Below are 17,062 nucleotides of genomic sequence, written 5' to 3'. Positions count from 1 at the left end.
ATAAGGAAGTAAAAACCTGGAATACGTTCTTCTTCTGCTCTCCCTCCTTGTCTGATTTCTCTCTCTCTCTCTCTCTCGCACTCTCTCTTCCCCTCCCCTCCCTTCTCAACTTTAATGAAAAACAAAATGCCTGTCAACAGAGCAGTAGTTATAATGCACTTAGTAGCAACTTAATATTTTAGTTAGCTTGAAGTGCTTTTTATACATGGAGATTAATGGAGGGCAAGATAAAGGAATTCTTCTACTGAAAGAATTCATTTCGCTTAATCCTTTTGGAATTAGGAGATGATGTGGAGAGATGAGTAATGAAGTGCACTCTCTGATTGTGAGGTATCTAATAGATAACCACAGGGGTTACTTCTCTCTCACCAGCTGTAATTACACTAATTACTGATATGGTGCCAGAAACACTAAGGCAGACTGAGTGTGACAACACAAAATGGAGTGTTTCTTAGCAAGACATCTTTCTCCATCAGTTGGACTGGGGGAGGCTAAAAGTGCTAGGAGGCTAATGCATTCAATCTCCAGTGAGAGGGAAGAGGCCAACTTGCCCTGTGCGTAGCCTTTCTTTTTGGCTTCCACAATAATTCACTGGAGGTACTTTACTAAATCACGAGTCTGGAGAATAAGTGCTTGATCCATTACTCAAGCAACTAGTCTTTTTTTCATGTAAGTTCTCCCATTCAGGCCAGTGAGACCACTTACATGAGTAAAGACTACTCAAATGAGTAAGCAAGCCCATGGTCATCAATGAGAACTGAGAAAAGTGGCATACAAGGAGAAGGGAAGAATAATAAAATATGCGTAGATATGTATACAGTTGTTGAACAAGTGGTCATGAATATCAGGGTAAGTGGTGCATGTAAATTCAATTTAATATTTTAAGGGTGTGTGTGTGGGGGGGGGGGTGTTCAGGGTGAGGAGGGGTTGCCATAACTTTTGGATTACCTCAGAGGAAATATTTTAAAGATGACTTGCTCATTTCAGCAGGAGAATGAATATCACATCCCAAGATTTATACATGGAATGTTTTAGAACAAAACATCCTCTTTTTCCTTTGGAATTACCCTGCCATTTGTTTTCATTTTCCTAACCTTTTTGTCCATTGTTTTATGAACTTCTCTGGGGAAATCTGTTGTTAGATGTTTTCTCTCACACACATGCACACAAAACTCCCCTGATAAATGATAAAATTGTGCTGTAGTCTGTGCAACATATTCTTGAAATACATCTGAATTCCATTATTCAGTTTGTCATTTGCATGATAACTTGAGTTACCAATCTCTGAAAAGTCTAATATAATACAGAGAAATACATCAGGAAAATGAAAAGCAAGTTCAATATAATGTCCACAGGGTAAAAGCAGTTTAGATTATGTTGAACTGATGAGACCAATTCAGTGAAAGTTCAGAGGTGGAAAAGGTTACATCTTGGTGCTAGTCAGTATTCATATGTGTACTCCACAACTAAGTAGTCCAGAAAACATTGGACTATAGCATTAGTAAGGGCTTCATACCATAGGATGTCTTTTTTCACCTCAAAGACATGGATTTGATTCCTGCCTGTTCTGGATTTTAGTTTTATTAAACATCATAAGTGAAATTTGCTATGACATTCCAACCTCTCTCTCGAATACTAAAGAGGATAAATAGTCGCAGTGTGTAAGGTATGTTTCCAAATTTAAAACACACAAAATAGGCCCATTTATATCAGTGTAAAGAGAAAGCAAGAAGTAACTGTTTTCTTTTAAAGACTCCCAGCCCATTTATACACTTCCTCTGCCTGCCACCGCTTTTCTTTATCAACTCATTACCCTGTTCTCTCTATCTCTGTGCAAGAACTTGTCTTTATCTGTCCTGCCTTATTTTAGCTATAAACACTACCCTCTAAAGAAGCTGACCCCAAGGATGGTGGTCAAAAATGTGGCCTTCCTGTTATGTTGGCAGTCACAGCGTCTCAGATTAGAAGTCCATTTACAATAATCCAACTTTGTAAGCATTTCAGAGAGCAGGAATCTTGTACATTTCAATTTTATTCCCAACATATCAATGTCGAGTTGTATGAAATGGCTCACAACCTTTAGTACCAACCTCAAGGCAGATTGTTAAGAAACAAGGCACAAACCCAAACTGGTGTGGTGTTCTATACTTAGATTTCACTAAGCAAATGTCAAGTGTGAACTCTTCAAGCCCTATAAAAGCCTTAACATGGAGTCACAGACAGTTCCCTTGTGTACGCTGATCTAGTTTGCCAGCCAAGCCAGCTGGCCCTTGGATAGATGGTCCCTTACACCAAAAGTCACAATATTCAGGTTATTCCCAGTCCCAAAAGATCAGTCATTTACTTGTACTTAAGGTCTTTCACCAAAGATAATGCTTGTAGCTAAAATAAACTAGCTAAAGCTGTATTAACTATGAAAAAGAAATAACAGAGTTATTTATGAGTTTAAAGTAGGTAAAAAAAAACCACACACAAATGGATTACAGCCATGAGTTTCAAAAGATAATAGAAACTGCCGTAATATTCAAACACTCTATTTCCTTTAGGACTAACTCAGGCTAAGCAGTTTAGGGATTTCTTGCTTATACTTTGCCCTTTCCAAATTTCAAGCAGCACAGTGATAGTTCTTTCTGGTCAGGCATTTTTATACTCTTCCTTCACTCTTCAGTAAGATGGAACAAGTATAAGTGCCTATCTCTTCTGTATGGGTGTTGGGGTTGGAGGAGAGACAACCAACAAAGTCTTTGTCCTGGATGTTTCCCAATGACTATTTGGTTTCAGTGGGCCTTCTTGTGTAGGAACAGCACTTTACAATAATTAATGCTTCTTTCCTGTTTGAGTTACACAATTACAGAGATTTACAATGCAAATACTCCATGTAATATTATACCACGGGCTGCTCCGGATGTTATAAATGAAATCAGTATACGCAGCATCCTACGAGCATTTCATCAAGTCTAAACACACAGCACATGTTTACTAGCTTATCATCTGTTTTAGCAATCCCAACACACAGATGAGCCAGACCAGTTTCTAGCAGTTCATTTGTCAGTGTTCAGTGAGGGCTGGGGCCTTGTTACATGTTGGCACTCGGTCTGCCAGCATGACGGAACTAAGCTTGGTGGGGAAAAGAACATCATGCCACGTGTGTGCTGTCATTACACAGAAACAACTGCACACTTTATATGCAACGGTGTGATCCAAATGAGTATATATTTTGTACTGACCAGGTTGGCAAAAGTGAGAGCTAAATTTCTGAGTGGCTCAGGAGCTGAATTGGGCATCTGTTCCTCCTCTCTCCCATCCCCCCCCCCCCGCCACACATACACACTCTGTGTCCAAGTGGAGCTTACCCACATGTGGAGAATGGAGCCCAGATAGGCAGAATTTAGTGTTTTCAAGGACATCCTCCTGGATCAAGCTTTCTCTCCATATGCGCAGAACGGTTTGTTATTTTAAAAATATATCCCAAATACAGCTTCATTAAATTTGAGATGGAAGAAAAGGAATGCTCCATAACCTCCACTAGGAACCTTGAGCCAGAGACTCAAAAGTAATTAGGTACCTAAATTACCTTTGAGGATCCAGACTCTGGAGCTAATTGACCCATAACATATTTAGATATTTCAGCGATAAGAGGTAAATGCAACCAAAAATAGATTCAGGTCCTGATCTGAATCTTTTGAAGGAAGTGAAATGACTCCTAGGGTATGTCTAGACTACAGGCTTTTGTCGACAGAAGCTTTGTCAACAGATACTGTCGACAAAGCATCTGTCAGCAAAGAGCATCTAGACTACATCCAGTTCTGTCAACAAAGCAAGCCGCTTTGTCGACATGAGAGTGTAGACGCAAAGGACAGTGTAGATACAATAAAGCCTTCTGTCGACAGAACTCTTTGACAAAAGGCGTTATTCCTCGTAGAATGAGGTTTACCGCCATCAACAAAACTGCCGAGTTCTGTCGACATTATGTTGACAGAACTCAGAGGTAGTGTAGACACAGGTATAGTTTTGTCGACAAAAGTCCACTTTTGTCGACAAAGCCCCACTTTTGTCGACAAAACCCTGTAGTCTAGGCAAACCCCTATTGTCTCTGCTGGGCTTTAGATCTAGCCTACAGACTAGATGGATAGATAACATTTTAGTCCTGCTGTCTATGACACTATCTCTTTGGGGAATTCTAAAGATTTTGTTAAAATGGTATTTGAATTATTGGAAATGAGGCATCTGGTGATTGTCCTTTTTTATGGATAATAATGATCTCATCTTTCCTAAATCAAACTCTCACTTGCTCATTTGCAAATAGAGTGACCAGATAAGCAAGTGTCAAAAATGGGACTGGGATGGGGAGGGAATAGTTACCTTATAAAACAAAGTCTAGAATATCGGGATGTTCCCAGTAATGTCGGGATATCTGGTCACCCTGTTTGCATGGTCCAGGCACAAAACATTTTGTGAAGTCATCATTTATTATAATGATGGCTGCAGGATTGGCTCCATTCCTGCACTCACCTGGGTTTGTTGACAGTGCAATGAGTTGCAGTCCAGGCTAAGTAAGGGTCTGTTATCTTTTTCCTTCATGTCAGCTTGGGTAATGTGTTTTTACCCCTCCACTATTGCCTGAACAAATGATTATAATGGTTCCCTTTTAATTGAGCTTTAAGGTAACTCCTGGAATGTAGTTACCTTATCCTTGTGCAGTGCTGTCCTGAGTGCAGAAGGGGGCAGAGTTGGCCACAGAATCTTCTGTTGGAACTAGATGGATCCTAGTGGAACTCTTAGAATCTTTACTAGTCCCTATAGTGACAAGTCCTGACCAGAAAAGACGTTCTTTTATACATAGAAAACTTGGGTAGGAAGGGATCTCAGGAGGTCATCTAGCCCAACTCTGGGCTCAAAGCAGAACCAACCCCAACTAAATCTTTGTTCATGTCTAAGGAGGTATATTTTTTAGTGCACACATGCTTCTCATTCTGGCTTTTAAATCTTTGGGGAAAACACCAGGAGCAGCAAGGAAACAGCAATGATCCAACTCACTATACCAAAATCACATATCCCTCCCAATTTTTTTATTATTTAATTTTTTTAGGACAGACTCACTTTCAATCCATACCTTTTCTCAAAGTGTCCACTAAGGCCTAATTCAACTTGATGCATCTCAAAATAATAAAACTTTTGTCGTGTGTCAGTGGTGTGGCCCTCCCAAACTTATGCCAATCAAACCTTCATTCAACCCCTTTTCTATCTAAGTTTCTAATGCATAAAAAGGCCGCTCTTGTAAGAGATTCATCTCTGAAATCAGCAAGGGGTAATAGTCAGTCAAGGAGAATTATACCAGTTTGCCCCAGGGATAAATGTGTTTCTTTGTCACCTCATTTCAGACCACAGAAAATTCACATAGCAAATTATAAACCTCTGAAAATAGTAGAGTATAATGAATATGGTGACACAGCCTTAACTGTTGTTCTGGAAATGGCACTGCTCTAATAATGAGATCCAAAATCCTTCTTAATCCCACACTTTCCCTAAAGTGATGTAATGCATTAGCTACAGATGAAAAGACAAACAAGCACGTGTATATATTCAACATTAATGTCGACGAGGTCAGAGAAGAATAGGAAATGAAATGAATTTGTAAAATCTCAGGAGATACCTTTCCGATACAGACAGTTTTCATTTTGATTCACTCTCATTGACTGTGTTCATTGTAACATTAATATATCCATTGAATTGCCTTTTATTAGCAGCTGGGATGATATTACCAAGGAATTTGTTCTGTGATCTCAAAACATGGTGTTCTTAAGTTTCACAATTACATTGTGCCATATAGATCATATGTGTCAATTTACACATAACTCTCTCAAGCAGACTTAATGTTGTGGTCAGAGCACATAGATAGTGTTAGAAAGTACCATAGATACAGACCTCTCCTGGTTCAGTGCTTTGAGACCGACACATGGTACTTCTGTAGGTATGATGATCATAAAACAGTCGCCTTGGGTTAAGGTAGCTGATAATCTTTAAAAGCCCTTTTGGGGTCTTAAGTGTGATCAGATGCCACTTGCTTATAAATGGGAGTTAATAGATGCATTAGATGTATAAGCCACCATGACACCCATCTCCAGAATATTAGACACATTTTAAAATAGTTGAAGAATGTCTAAGTCCTCCACCTTCTGTAAAATATTGCTTCCTTATCATCTGGGAGAAGTGCTATCTGAACTCTCAAACATTCTACTTTCATGTATACATCTAGTATATATTTTTTTAGTTTATTCCCTCCCTGTTTGCATCTAGACTATGTTCTTCTTTCGAAAGGAGATATGCAAATTTCTTCTGATCACTTTTTCAAAAGCGTTTTTATTTTCCGAAAGTGAAAGCAGTTTAGATGGGGTTTTTTCAAAAGAACCCCCCTTTTTCGAAAGAACCCTTTCTTAAAAAATGACACGTACAGGGTTCTTTCAAGAAAGGGGAGTTCTTTCGAAAAATCCCCATCTAAACTGCTTTCACTTTTGAAAAAACTGCTTTCGAAAAAGCGATCAGAAGAAGATAATGCAAATTAGCACTGAATTTGCATATCTCCTTTCAAAAAAAGAACATAGTCTAGATGTACCCTCATATATTTACTGTTGGTACCATGTTCAGTTTCTTTCTAATTGTTCCATCTGCCTCTGAAGGATGATGCATTTAAGTGGCAGTGTGGTTTGGTTGTTTAACCTTTGAATTGTGTAACTGAATGTGATGACATATTCCTCATGTAGCAGCCCAGGAGAAGAAGAATTATATACTCCAAGTGATAAGCTTGGAACCGCTAAACAAATGCACAAATCCAATTTTTCCCCTCTCTCTTGTCTTCTAAACATCCATTAGTCTCTTGACAGGAACTCATAAATCCTGCAGATTTAGTTTATCTGAAGCCAACTCCAATAGTTGTTCTTCCTACTAATCATCATATTTTATATCAAATTTATATTGTTCAATATTCAATATAAACATACCTACTGCTTACCATACAGTTAGAAAATGTCTGTAACATATGCTTTATAAGGACAGTTATTAATCAGCCATTTTACAAGACTGTTTTAAGTGTATTCATTTATCTTTTATTGTTTGCTTCTTTTCATTTGTCCAATATAGAATTTACTTTATCTGTTTGGTTTACTTTAACAGAATATGTCCAGAAGGAATTGAACATGTAACAAAATGAAAAAAACGTGCAATGGCTAGAAAGAAAGAAAAAAAAACCTTAATTCATGAAACAGTCCCTTGTCTTATTTTTCTTAGCTCCATATTTTGTGTTAAATAATACAGCATACATTATTTAGTAGTGCTGCTTTAAAGGGACAGAATATTTTGCATAGTTAAGTGAGATGTAGGTTTTAGAAGAGGACTTAAGGACTGAATTAGAATTCAGAGTCCCAGAGATGTATTCACATATTAGGGTAGTGTTATAGTTGAGTTTTCTGGGTGCATAGTATATAAGGAATTCTTAAGATGCAGTTAAAGGCTATGGATAGATCAAGCTACAGTGATCTGTTGTTGTGAATGGTACAGCAGGCCGTGCCACTGAAGAAACAAATGAATGTGTCTGCTAGATAAACAACATAAAAAGTTCCCATTCATCACTAAAATCTAGCCCTTTAAAGATTAATATTTCCTGCAGATTTCTTAGTTTTGGAGGAAAAGATTCCTTATCCATACCTCGGACTTACATCTCTGAGCTCACATTTTACAAGGAGGCATCTGCCATTTATCAAGAGGTTAATGACTAGTAGTTTTATGTCCAGATACTTTGTAACCACGGAGGTGCCCGACAACAGAGGTCACTAAAAGACAGATAACTTACTAGCCAGTTAAAGTTCTCCATACACTTTCTCTTTTAAAGGCACTAGCAGTGGTTGAAGAGGGCTGATATTTGACCAGTTGGAATACTGTCCCTTTGTAGATGGCAATGATTTACTGGTAGTCTTCGAATAAAAGACCATCCAAACAAAACACTCATTGATTGTTACCGTTATTTAAAAACTATCAATTAAGATTCATAGACTTTGGTCTCCATCAACATGCAAAGGAATCTGTTATTGCAAGTGGCAAATCGACTGCAGAGACAGAAGATCAAAAGAGAAGAGAGGATGCTCCCCAATTTCAGTGGCCATCATGAGAGGTCTTAATGATGCACGCCGATACATTGTTCCATCTTAGAGTGATAAAGGGATTTCGTATAAGAAAAAAAAGAGATTGGGGTAGCAGAAGAAGTGTAGCTAAAAAGAGTTTGTGTACCAAGAGGGCCCGTTGCCACCCAAATGTTGCTGTGTGAGTAACTGGGTAGGAGCATAAACATGGCTGCTCCCCATTTTTATTCTACGATTATCTAGACTTCAGGAAAATAGAGACTCTAGATTGGCATGAAAGCAGGTAAAATGGTTTCTTCTCCAAAACATTCGTAAATATCTTATTCCTGCACCTTAAAAAGGTATCAAAACTGATTTCTCGAAAGAGAGATGTATAAAATAGGCAGTTAATATAGTATGATACATTCTTCATCACTTCCCCCTTCCAAAGCGGGGAGAAAGCTGGGGGTAACATGGTCTCCTCCCGCTCATCCTGCATAGGGAACAGATTCTCCTGTAGAAAAGAGACGGTGGAGAGGAGATTCCTACCATGGAAACTCTTGTCTTCCCCTGAGATATTACTATGCCTACTGACAGGACTGCTGGATGGCCCAGAAATTCTTCAGACACGCATCACCTCCTCTTAGTATTCCTAATTCACAATCTCCTGCATGGCAGGTCCTCAGATTACCTGCCGAGAAAGAGCAGCAGCCGTTGTCCGAGTCAAGAAGGTAGGGTGAGCTCTTTCTTCGTTTCCAGCCAAGGAAGGATGCTGTGCTTCCTCTTATTTTAACCCCACTCTCCCAATTTAGAAATGCCCATTTGTAGTAATTGAAACACTGTGGGGCAATCAGCAGGCAGAAGGGGACATAAAAGAGGAGCTAATTGTAAGCTTTGGTGATGGAGTCATTTTCAACGTATCCTTTCTTTGCATTTGTTTCCATAAAAAAGAATACTATGGTCAAAATGTACTCACAAGTTCCTTTCATAGCTCCTGATTCTGCTCCAGCAAAACTCTCTGGGAGTTTTCCAACTGACTTCATTGAGAGCTAGGTTGGCCTATAATTTATACAATTAATTCATTAAATGTAATTCTGGATTCTTTTTTTTCCCCAGAATGCTTGAAGATGATCTAAAACTCAGCAGTGATGAAGATGACAGTGAACAGGTAAAATTCTGATAAGTTCATATGACATTGATATCTGACAATATCTTTATCAGTTGAATGTGATTGCATATAATTTTACTATATCTGTATCAAATCCATTTTTGGGTAAATTTCTACAGTCCAAAACCATGGGGCTTGCCTACACATTCAATTTTCCTGGAATTGCTATTCCCAAAGATCCTGAATAGCTCCATGTTTGGACATTTTTACCCCAACAGTACATTCTTCCAGTTTAATTCACTCTGAAAGTTGATTACTCCTATTCTAGAATAACACCATGTCTACACTATACAATTATGTCAACCTAACATCCATCAGCATATCACCACTAGAGTTATTAGATTGAATGTGTGTATTCACACTTGTCTCCTTGTGTCTGCAGGACACGTTCTCACCAAGAGTACTTGTATCGATTGTATTGTCACTGTGTGGCCTTGTTGGTCAGTTCCTGAAAGCTAGTAACAGTTGATACAAATGACCCAGTGTCTATACTAAATCTTTGGTGACCTAATTACATTGACCATAATTTTGCTCTGCTCCTGAAGTTGGTGTTTCTAAAGTGTAGCAGAGAGGAAGGAGCCAAATTTAAGTGAAGACACTTCGGGTATGTCTACACTACCCTCCTAGTTCGAACTAGGAGGGTAATGTAGGCATACCGCACTTGCAAATGAAGCCTGGGATTTGAATTTCCCGGGCTTCATTTGCATAAGTGGGGAGCCGCCATTTTTAAAACCCCGCTGGTTCGAACCCCATGCAGCGCGGCTACACGGGGCTTGAACTAGGTAGTTTGGACTAGGCTTCCTATTCCGAACTACCAGTACACCTCGTTCCATTTATTATTGCCATAATCATTATGATGTGTAATGTTGCGTTGTTTGTGCATTCTTACTTTCTTCCTTGATAAGACATTTTAACAGTGTCTAGTTCCACGAGGTGTACCGGTAGTTCGGAATAGGAAGCCTAGTCCGAACTACCTAGTTCGTGCCCCGTGTAGCCGCGCTGCACGGGGTTCGAACCAGCGGGGTTTTAAAAATGGCGGCTCCCCGCTTATGCAAATGAAGCCCGGGAAATTCAAATCCCAGGCTTCATTTACAAGTGCGGTATGCCTACATTACCCCGCTAGTTCGAACTAGCGGGGTAGTGTAGACATACCCTTCCAAAGCTAAGTTGACATAAGGTAGCTGACATCAGTCTAACCATGTAATGTAGACCAGACCTAAGAGTGTCCATATGTGGAATTATTCAGGAATAATTTTCAAGAGTAGATATGCCCTGTTAGCCCTTGTTGTATCATCTTGACTCCACTGCCTTGCTCCCAGTTTGTGTAGGTGCTTACAACTATACAAGTGCTTGTAAAATGCTCCCAAATTGGAGTTCTGTGCTCTCTCCTACCAGGGGTAATGGTTTACACCTACTTTACGCTCTCTTTGCACTGATATAAATGACTGTAGTGGGTACAAAGTAGTGGAAAATCTGTGGAACTTTCGTTCCAGCCACTGAACAAAGGGTTTAGAGCACACAACCATGAATCCATTCCTAATGTAAATATCAGTGATACACTCCCATTTCCCCAAGAGACAGCCGTCAGGACCTGGCTGTGAATCAATAGCAGACGTCTTTCAACCTACAGGGGACATTAGTGAAAAAGCATTTGCAGAAAACTTGCTGATGCCATTGTCCTTTCTTCCATTCTGCTTTATAAATATTTACAGTTACTGCTGAGAAATAAAATGGGGGAAATGCATATTTTCAGCATTTTTAATAAGGAAGTCTAGACACCTCGGGCCAAGTTCATCCCAGATATAAATTCAGTGAAGACAATGGAATTAAACCAGGGTTTAATTTGGCCCCATATCTTTCTTAGGTCATAAAACAGTATGGCAGAACACTAATGACAGTAAATTTTCTATTTTATTGCCATAATCGTTATGATGTGTAATGTTGCGTTGTTTGTGCATTCTTACTTTCTTCCTTGATAAGACATTTTAACATTGTCCAGCTCATAACGAGGAATATGAAAAGGAAACGAAGCAATCCCCCTTTGGGATGTCTGTGTAATTACAGCCTCAGAAATGTTGCTTTTAACTTGCTGCACTTATTTATTCTTCAAACTACCTGCATTTTGCCTTTGCCCCTCCCACTTCCTCCTTCTGGGCATTCCAAGAAATATATACTTTGCAGTGTCCATTGACACCGGGACACGTTAGCTCTCCCTGACTCAGAAAGCCAATGTCAAGCACCCACAAGTCAAAGCCTACAGGTGTGCAGTGCAGACCAGTGTAATCTTGTGCAGTTCATCTGGCTAACACGTGTACTGCTTGATTGGAAATAAGGAAGTTGTCCAAATAGTCCTTTCAAATGTAACATTCATAATGAGAGGCCCAATGTAATCTCTTTGGCAATCTCATACCAGTTCGAAACTAGAATAATGGCAAGCAAACATACTCAGGGTCTGATCGTGATCACACACAGTTTCACACTGGTGTGTTACGCCACTGACTGCATTCATGACTTGTGTGTGTCTTTCATTTTGGATCTTCATCCTAGATTACATCTCACATTGGGGCCAGGGCAAGTGGAGATGTAGGGGTCTGGTGCAGCAATCATTTGCAACTCTTTCGCATGTTACAAGTTTTGATTGTGTCTCTTTAAAAAAAGCAAGGATAGAAAAGGAAAAAAAATGTTAATCACATGTACTGGTCAGATACATAAACACCAGCAAAACAGTTACGATATGTTTAAATGCATGAATGCAAAATGCTATTTTCTGGAATATATAAAATGATCGTTCATGAGAGCTGTAATGAGATTACTACAGTATACAAATTACAGGATACCAAACATTCAGCTGTGGGGCACCGAGTTACAAAACTAATTTTTATAACGTAAGAGTTTACTGTCAAATGGCCCTTGAAATTCAGATATAAACATGTTCATACTGTATCATAGAATCCTAGGGCTGAAAGCGACCTCGGGGGGGTCATCGCGTCCAGCTCCCTGCCCAAAGCAGGACCAACCCCAACTAAATCATCCCAGCCAGGGATTTGTCGGGACAGGATTTAAAAACCTCTAGGGATGGAGATTCTACCAGCTAATAGGAAACCCATGTTACTGGCAGAGAAAAAATTAAAATCTTAGCTTGAAAGCACATTAGCAGTTTATCCAACATTTCTGTATTCTGTCTCCTCTTTGTTATTTTACCTTTCAAATTTTCCTATCCTCCAAGATCACCTTTTTTTGTATTATAAAGCTTGTAATAGCCAGCCACAGGTTTAAGGGTGCAAAAATGTACTATTTGCTAATTTTTCCTCAAATGAAAGTAAATAATGTTAGACTATTATTTGCTGAGTTGTGTGGTTCCCCCAGTCCCATGAGCCAGCAAAAATGTTTCTAATCTGTGTTGTAACTAGATAAGGGTCCAAACCCAAAATCTGAATTGCAACTTGATTTTTCCAGCTGCCAATTAGGTTCTTCCTCTTCTTGTCTTCACATTTCTTGGGAGGAACCAACTAAACATGAGCTCCAAGTTCAGTGTTGTAACTCAGAGGGTAAACATAATTCTTGGATACATAAACAGAGGAATACTACCTCTGTTTTAAGCAGCAGTGAGATCATGCCAGCAGTGAGACCATGCAATATTCATGGCATCCGGAAAGAATATTGAAACATTGGAAAGGTTTCAGAAAAGAGCTATAACAATGATTTGAAATACTGAAAACATACCTTGTGGTGAGAAACTTAATAAGTCTGATCTATTTAATTTATCCAAGAGCTGGTTAAGAGGTAACTTGCTCATAGTCAACAAGTATCAGTGTAGGAAATTGGCAGTAATTAATTTAGCAAAAAATAAGTGCAAAATGTTAACAGTCGGATTAATTAACTGTTGGAATATCTTATCCTGAAATTAGTGTTTTTACCTCTCACTTACAATCTTTAAGTCAAGACTGGATATCTGTCTAAGAGGTATGCTACAGCTAAAACAGAAGTTATGGACCCCAGACAGAATTTTTTGAGTTAAGTTCTCTGGCCTTTGTCATGGCATGGGGTCAGATGATCTTAACAGTTCCTTCTGCCTGAAAAATCCTATGAATCTATGAACCATATTGATCACTGTGATAAAGCTGGAGCCACATACTCCAAGCCAGGTGTAGAATTCATCACAATGCTTTATGTGCTTCTATCTGAGAGCCTACAATTCTCTCCTAAATCTGATCACATTTTGGGGAAAGCAGCTGCATCAATGCAGACACCTTAGAACAGGGCAGGGGACACATGCTTTGTGTGTCACTTATGCATAATGCTGATTCATTTGCTTTCCATTGTGGGTGATTTGGGATTAAAGGAACACAGAAGATGAGGGGTTAGATCTGGAATCAATTTTCATTTACAGCTGAGAAGCAGTTATTGATGCTGTGCTCACAGTTCAATAAAAGATCTAAAGATACAGACCTTGTATTTCTCTTTCAATATAAGCAACAAAATCAGTCTCAAATGTTTTCACAAAGAAAATTGTATTGACAGTTTTATTAAAATTGCAGTCTTTAAAATGTTACATTATCTACCATTTGACCCATTCCAGTGGATTTTTTAATATGTGCACAGATCAACCCGATAGATATTTGTGGCACAAATTCATAACACCAGGTAAACATCCGCGTAATGTGTTATTGAGCGGCATCATTATATTTAACTTAAGCTGTTGCTTGGATTTTAAACTGTTACAGTATTGTCGCCGAGCAGAATTTTGGTGCATGCATCATTAAGATACTGTTACTTAGCAGAGAATGCTCCCATTACCCAATAATTTCAGATTGGCTGTGGAATTATAAATACAAAGAAAATGACAAAGTCTATTTGTCAACCCATAACTTGGCTATGCATTTCAAGTACTGTATTCTGATGTTAATAGTTTTGTGTAAAGAAGAATAAAGCCTTTAGTTGGTTCTATTGCTGAGTTAAACGAAAAATGAGAAATTGAGGTGGATACTCGTGATTTTTAATTAGTGACTACTTTCAGCTAAAAGAGCTTAGATAAAACACAGGTTAGATTTTTTTTCTTCTTTAAAGTAGCTCTATATAATTCAAATTAGCTTTGAGCTTAGAGCCATCCAAAAGAGTTGTGCCCTAGTACAGTATTTTAACTACTGTAGTGTACCCCGTTTTCATTAACCATCTCTTCTTTGTTCTTCCTCAAGAATAATCTTCATAACCTTTGAAATGTGCATTCAATTTAAAACACATTGCTGGAGATCTGTGTATTTTTAACCAAAGAAACTTTGATACCATTTGCAAATCTGCTCCATTATTTTGAATATTTTATGTATGTTGTATTTTTGGCAGAAGAAATCCATGAAACATTTGTATCTTTTCTGTTTGTTTTTTTCTCCGTCATTAACAATTATATTTTGCATGTATGATAGCCATGCATGCGCAAGACACCTCCTTCATAATCCATGTCCATGATCTAGGTTTTATAGTTTATCCAAATACTCTTTCTTGGCTAGGTTAGGGTTAGATAATTGAATGCAAAACGAATTACTTTGTAGTTGAGAGTCTAAAAATGCTGTCCGCCGTAGGGAGAGCTTCTGATTCTTGTAATGCACATTGAACTTTCAAAGCATTTATTCAAGTTAAATTAAAACAGACTTTTTGGCTTAAGGTCTGTAAATATAAAAGATTCAGTAAATTTTCATCAAGTAAACAGCACTGTTTTAAAGTGATATAGTAGCCATCTTATTTGCAACAATAGATACCCTTTCCGCTTCTAATTTTTCGCTTTTTTAGCTAGATCCTGAACAAGGTGTTTGCCTCCCCAAGGTTTGCTACATTTCCATTTACTATGTTATCAGCAGAACGACTGGGGAACAGCTCTTCAGTAATGACATCAATACTGCACACGCAGCGAGAGAGGTCGTCTTGTCAAAGCCATAGAAAAATCAGATGGATTAGGATGAAACTAGGAGCAAAATAACTTTGATAGAGTCTTTTAATGTAAACTGTTTATCTGTCACTGGCTTTCATTGAAATCCCAGACAAAGCAATGCAGCGTTGATGGCTGCCACAGCAGAATTTGTTTTGATGAAGAGCTTACATAGCAGTGTTTAAGATACAGAGTCATGTTTTGTAACTATAAGGAAATATTTTCATTCAGCCATTAATGAAAATAGAAACCATTCAAGAGAGTTTCAGAGCAGTAGCTGTGTTAGTCTGTTTCAGCAAAAGCAACTATCAGTCCTGTGGCATCTTAAAGGCTAACAAATTTATTAGGACATAAGCTTTCATGGAGCCCACGAAGGTTTATGTCCTAATAAATTTGTTAGTTTTTAAGATGCTACAAGCCTCCTTGTTGTTCTTTTCATTTGGATAGTGTAGTCATTCTTCAACTTTTTTCATTCTGTGGGCAAAGAAAGCTCATGGAGAAATGTCAAAATATTCCCATTCCATTTTTCCTTGATACTCAAAATATTTTACTCTGTGCAACCCTAGTAAAAAAGTCTTGTTTCCCATACACAGGGCATACTTCACCCTAGCATACTCCTGATTCATAAGACTAATTTTTGACAATAAGAAATGGTGTGCTTGGCAAGAAGGCCTATAATAGTCCTGTTTAAGAGTCTCAGAGGGGTAGCGGCGTTAGTCTGTAACTTTTAAAACAATGAGTAGTTTTTTTAACTACTCATGGCACCTTAGAGTAGGGATGTTAGATACAGCCAGCCCCCGAGTTGCAAACGGTCGACTTATGACCATTCGCAGTTACAACCGAAGCTGTTGTAAATGGCGGACTCTGAGTTACGAATGCGATCCGCGCCTACGAACAGCAGGGTCGCGTGTAACTCTATGGGGTCCGACTTATGAAAGAACCGAGTTACAACCAATTGCTTGGTCCGTAACCAGTTCATAAGTCAGGATGAAGCTATACGTGTTATTTTACTAATCACGTAGCCACAACAGTTTTTACATGGTTACTAAAATGCTCCCACGGCCCCACTCCTGGAGAGTCACCTGCCACCCCACACTGCTGCTTCTGCACTCCCGGCTCCTGCCTCCTCTCCCCACCCCCACTGCCTTGATACAGAAGCAGTAAGGGAGAGAGTGTAGTCATTTGGATTAACCGATAGACCAAGGTTTATTGATTAACCGTTTAAACAACTATACGCTAACATCCCTATCTTAGAGACTAACAAAATATAGATACATAGTATCATGAGCTTTCTTGGGCAAAACCCAAAACACAAGCTCATCTGAAGCAATGGGTTTTGCCCACGCAAGCTCATGATACTATGTATATTTTTGTTAGTCTCTATGTTGCCACAGGATTGTTCATTGTTTTACAACAGTCATGGGGATTCATTTAATAGTATTTCTGTACACTTGTGGCCATTGCATTCAAGAATGCCAGTGGAATTTAGTAATGAATATGACAGACACGGTGCATACACAATTTGAAATCACTGGAACACCACAGATTTTAGGACTTGTAACACTTTCAGACCCATATTTTATTTAATCTTTTGAGTGCATCCTAATAGGAGGGTGTTTCTGTCCATGACAAGGAAATAGAAATAACCCTCAGAACGTGGTACGGCACGATGGAGCTGTGATGGAAACTGACCAAACAAAAGTTTGCCATGAAGATTCCAGCTGTGGCCCTCAGCAGGGCTATCAAATACGTGCTGCACATACCTGAAAAAGAATCTGTCTGGCTCTTTTTTGAATCCTGTTAAAGTTCTAGCCTTCACCGCATCCTCTGGCAAGGAGTTCCACAGGTTGACTGTGCGCTGAG

At 38.8% G+C, this 17,062-nt stretch overlaps 1 protein-coding gene across 4 annotated transcripts in view; it reads left to right on the top strand.

Annotated features, from left to right (window-relative positions):
- The window catches only part of AFF2 (ALF transcription elongation factor 2), a 463,868-nt gene that overhangs the window by 333,963 nt on the left and 112,843 nt on the right, over positions 1-17,062 (top strand). For all 4 annotated transcript variants that reach the window (XM_075941078.2, XM_075941079.2, XM_075941077.2 and 1 more), the window contains one exon: positions 9,228-9,279. In XM_075941078.2, the coding sequence (XP_075797193.2) occupies positions 9,228-9,279 (52 nt within the window). The remainder of the gene's footprint in view (positions 1-9,227; positions 9,280-17,062) is intronic.

This window comes from Pelodiscus sinensis, chromosome 13 (assembly GCF_052426305.1).
Source record: "Pelodiscus sinensis isolate ZL-2025 chromosome 13, ASM5242630v1, whole genome shotgun sequence".
Classification (NCBI taxonomy): domain Eukaryota; kingdom Metazoa; phylum Chordata; order Testudines; family Trionychidae; genus Pelodiscus; species Pelodiscus sinensis.
Note: the sequence above shows the minus strand (reverse complement) of the source record. Positions and strands in the feature narration are given on the sequence as shown.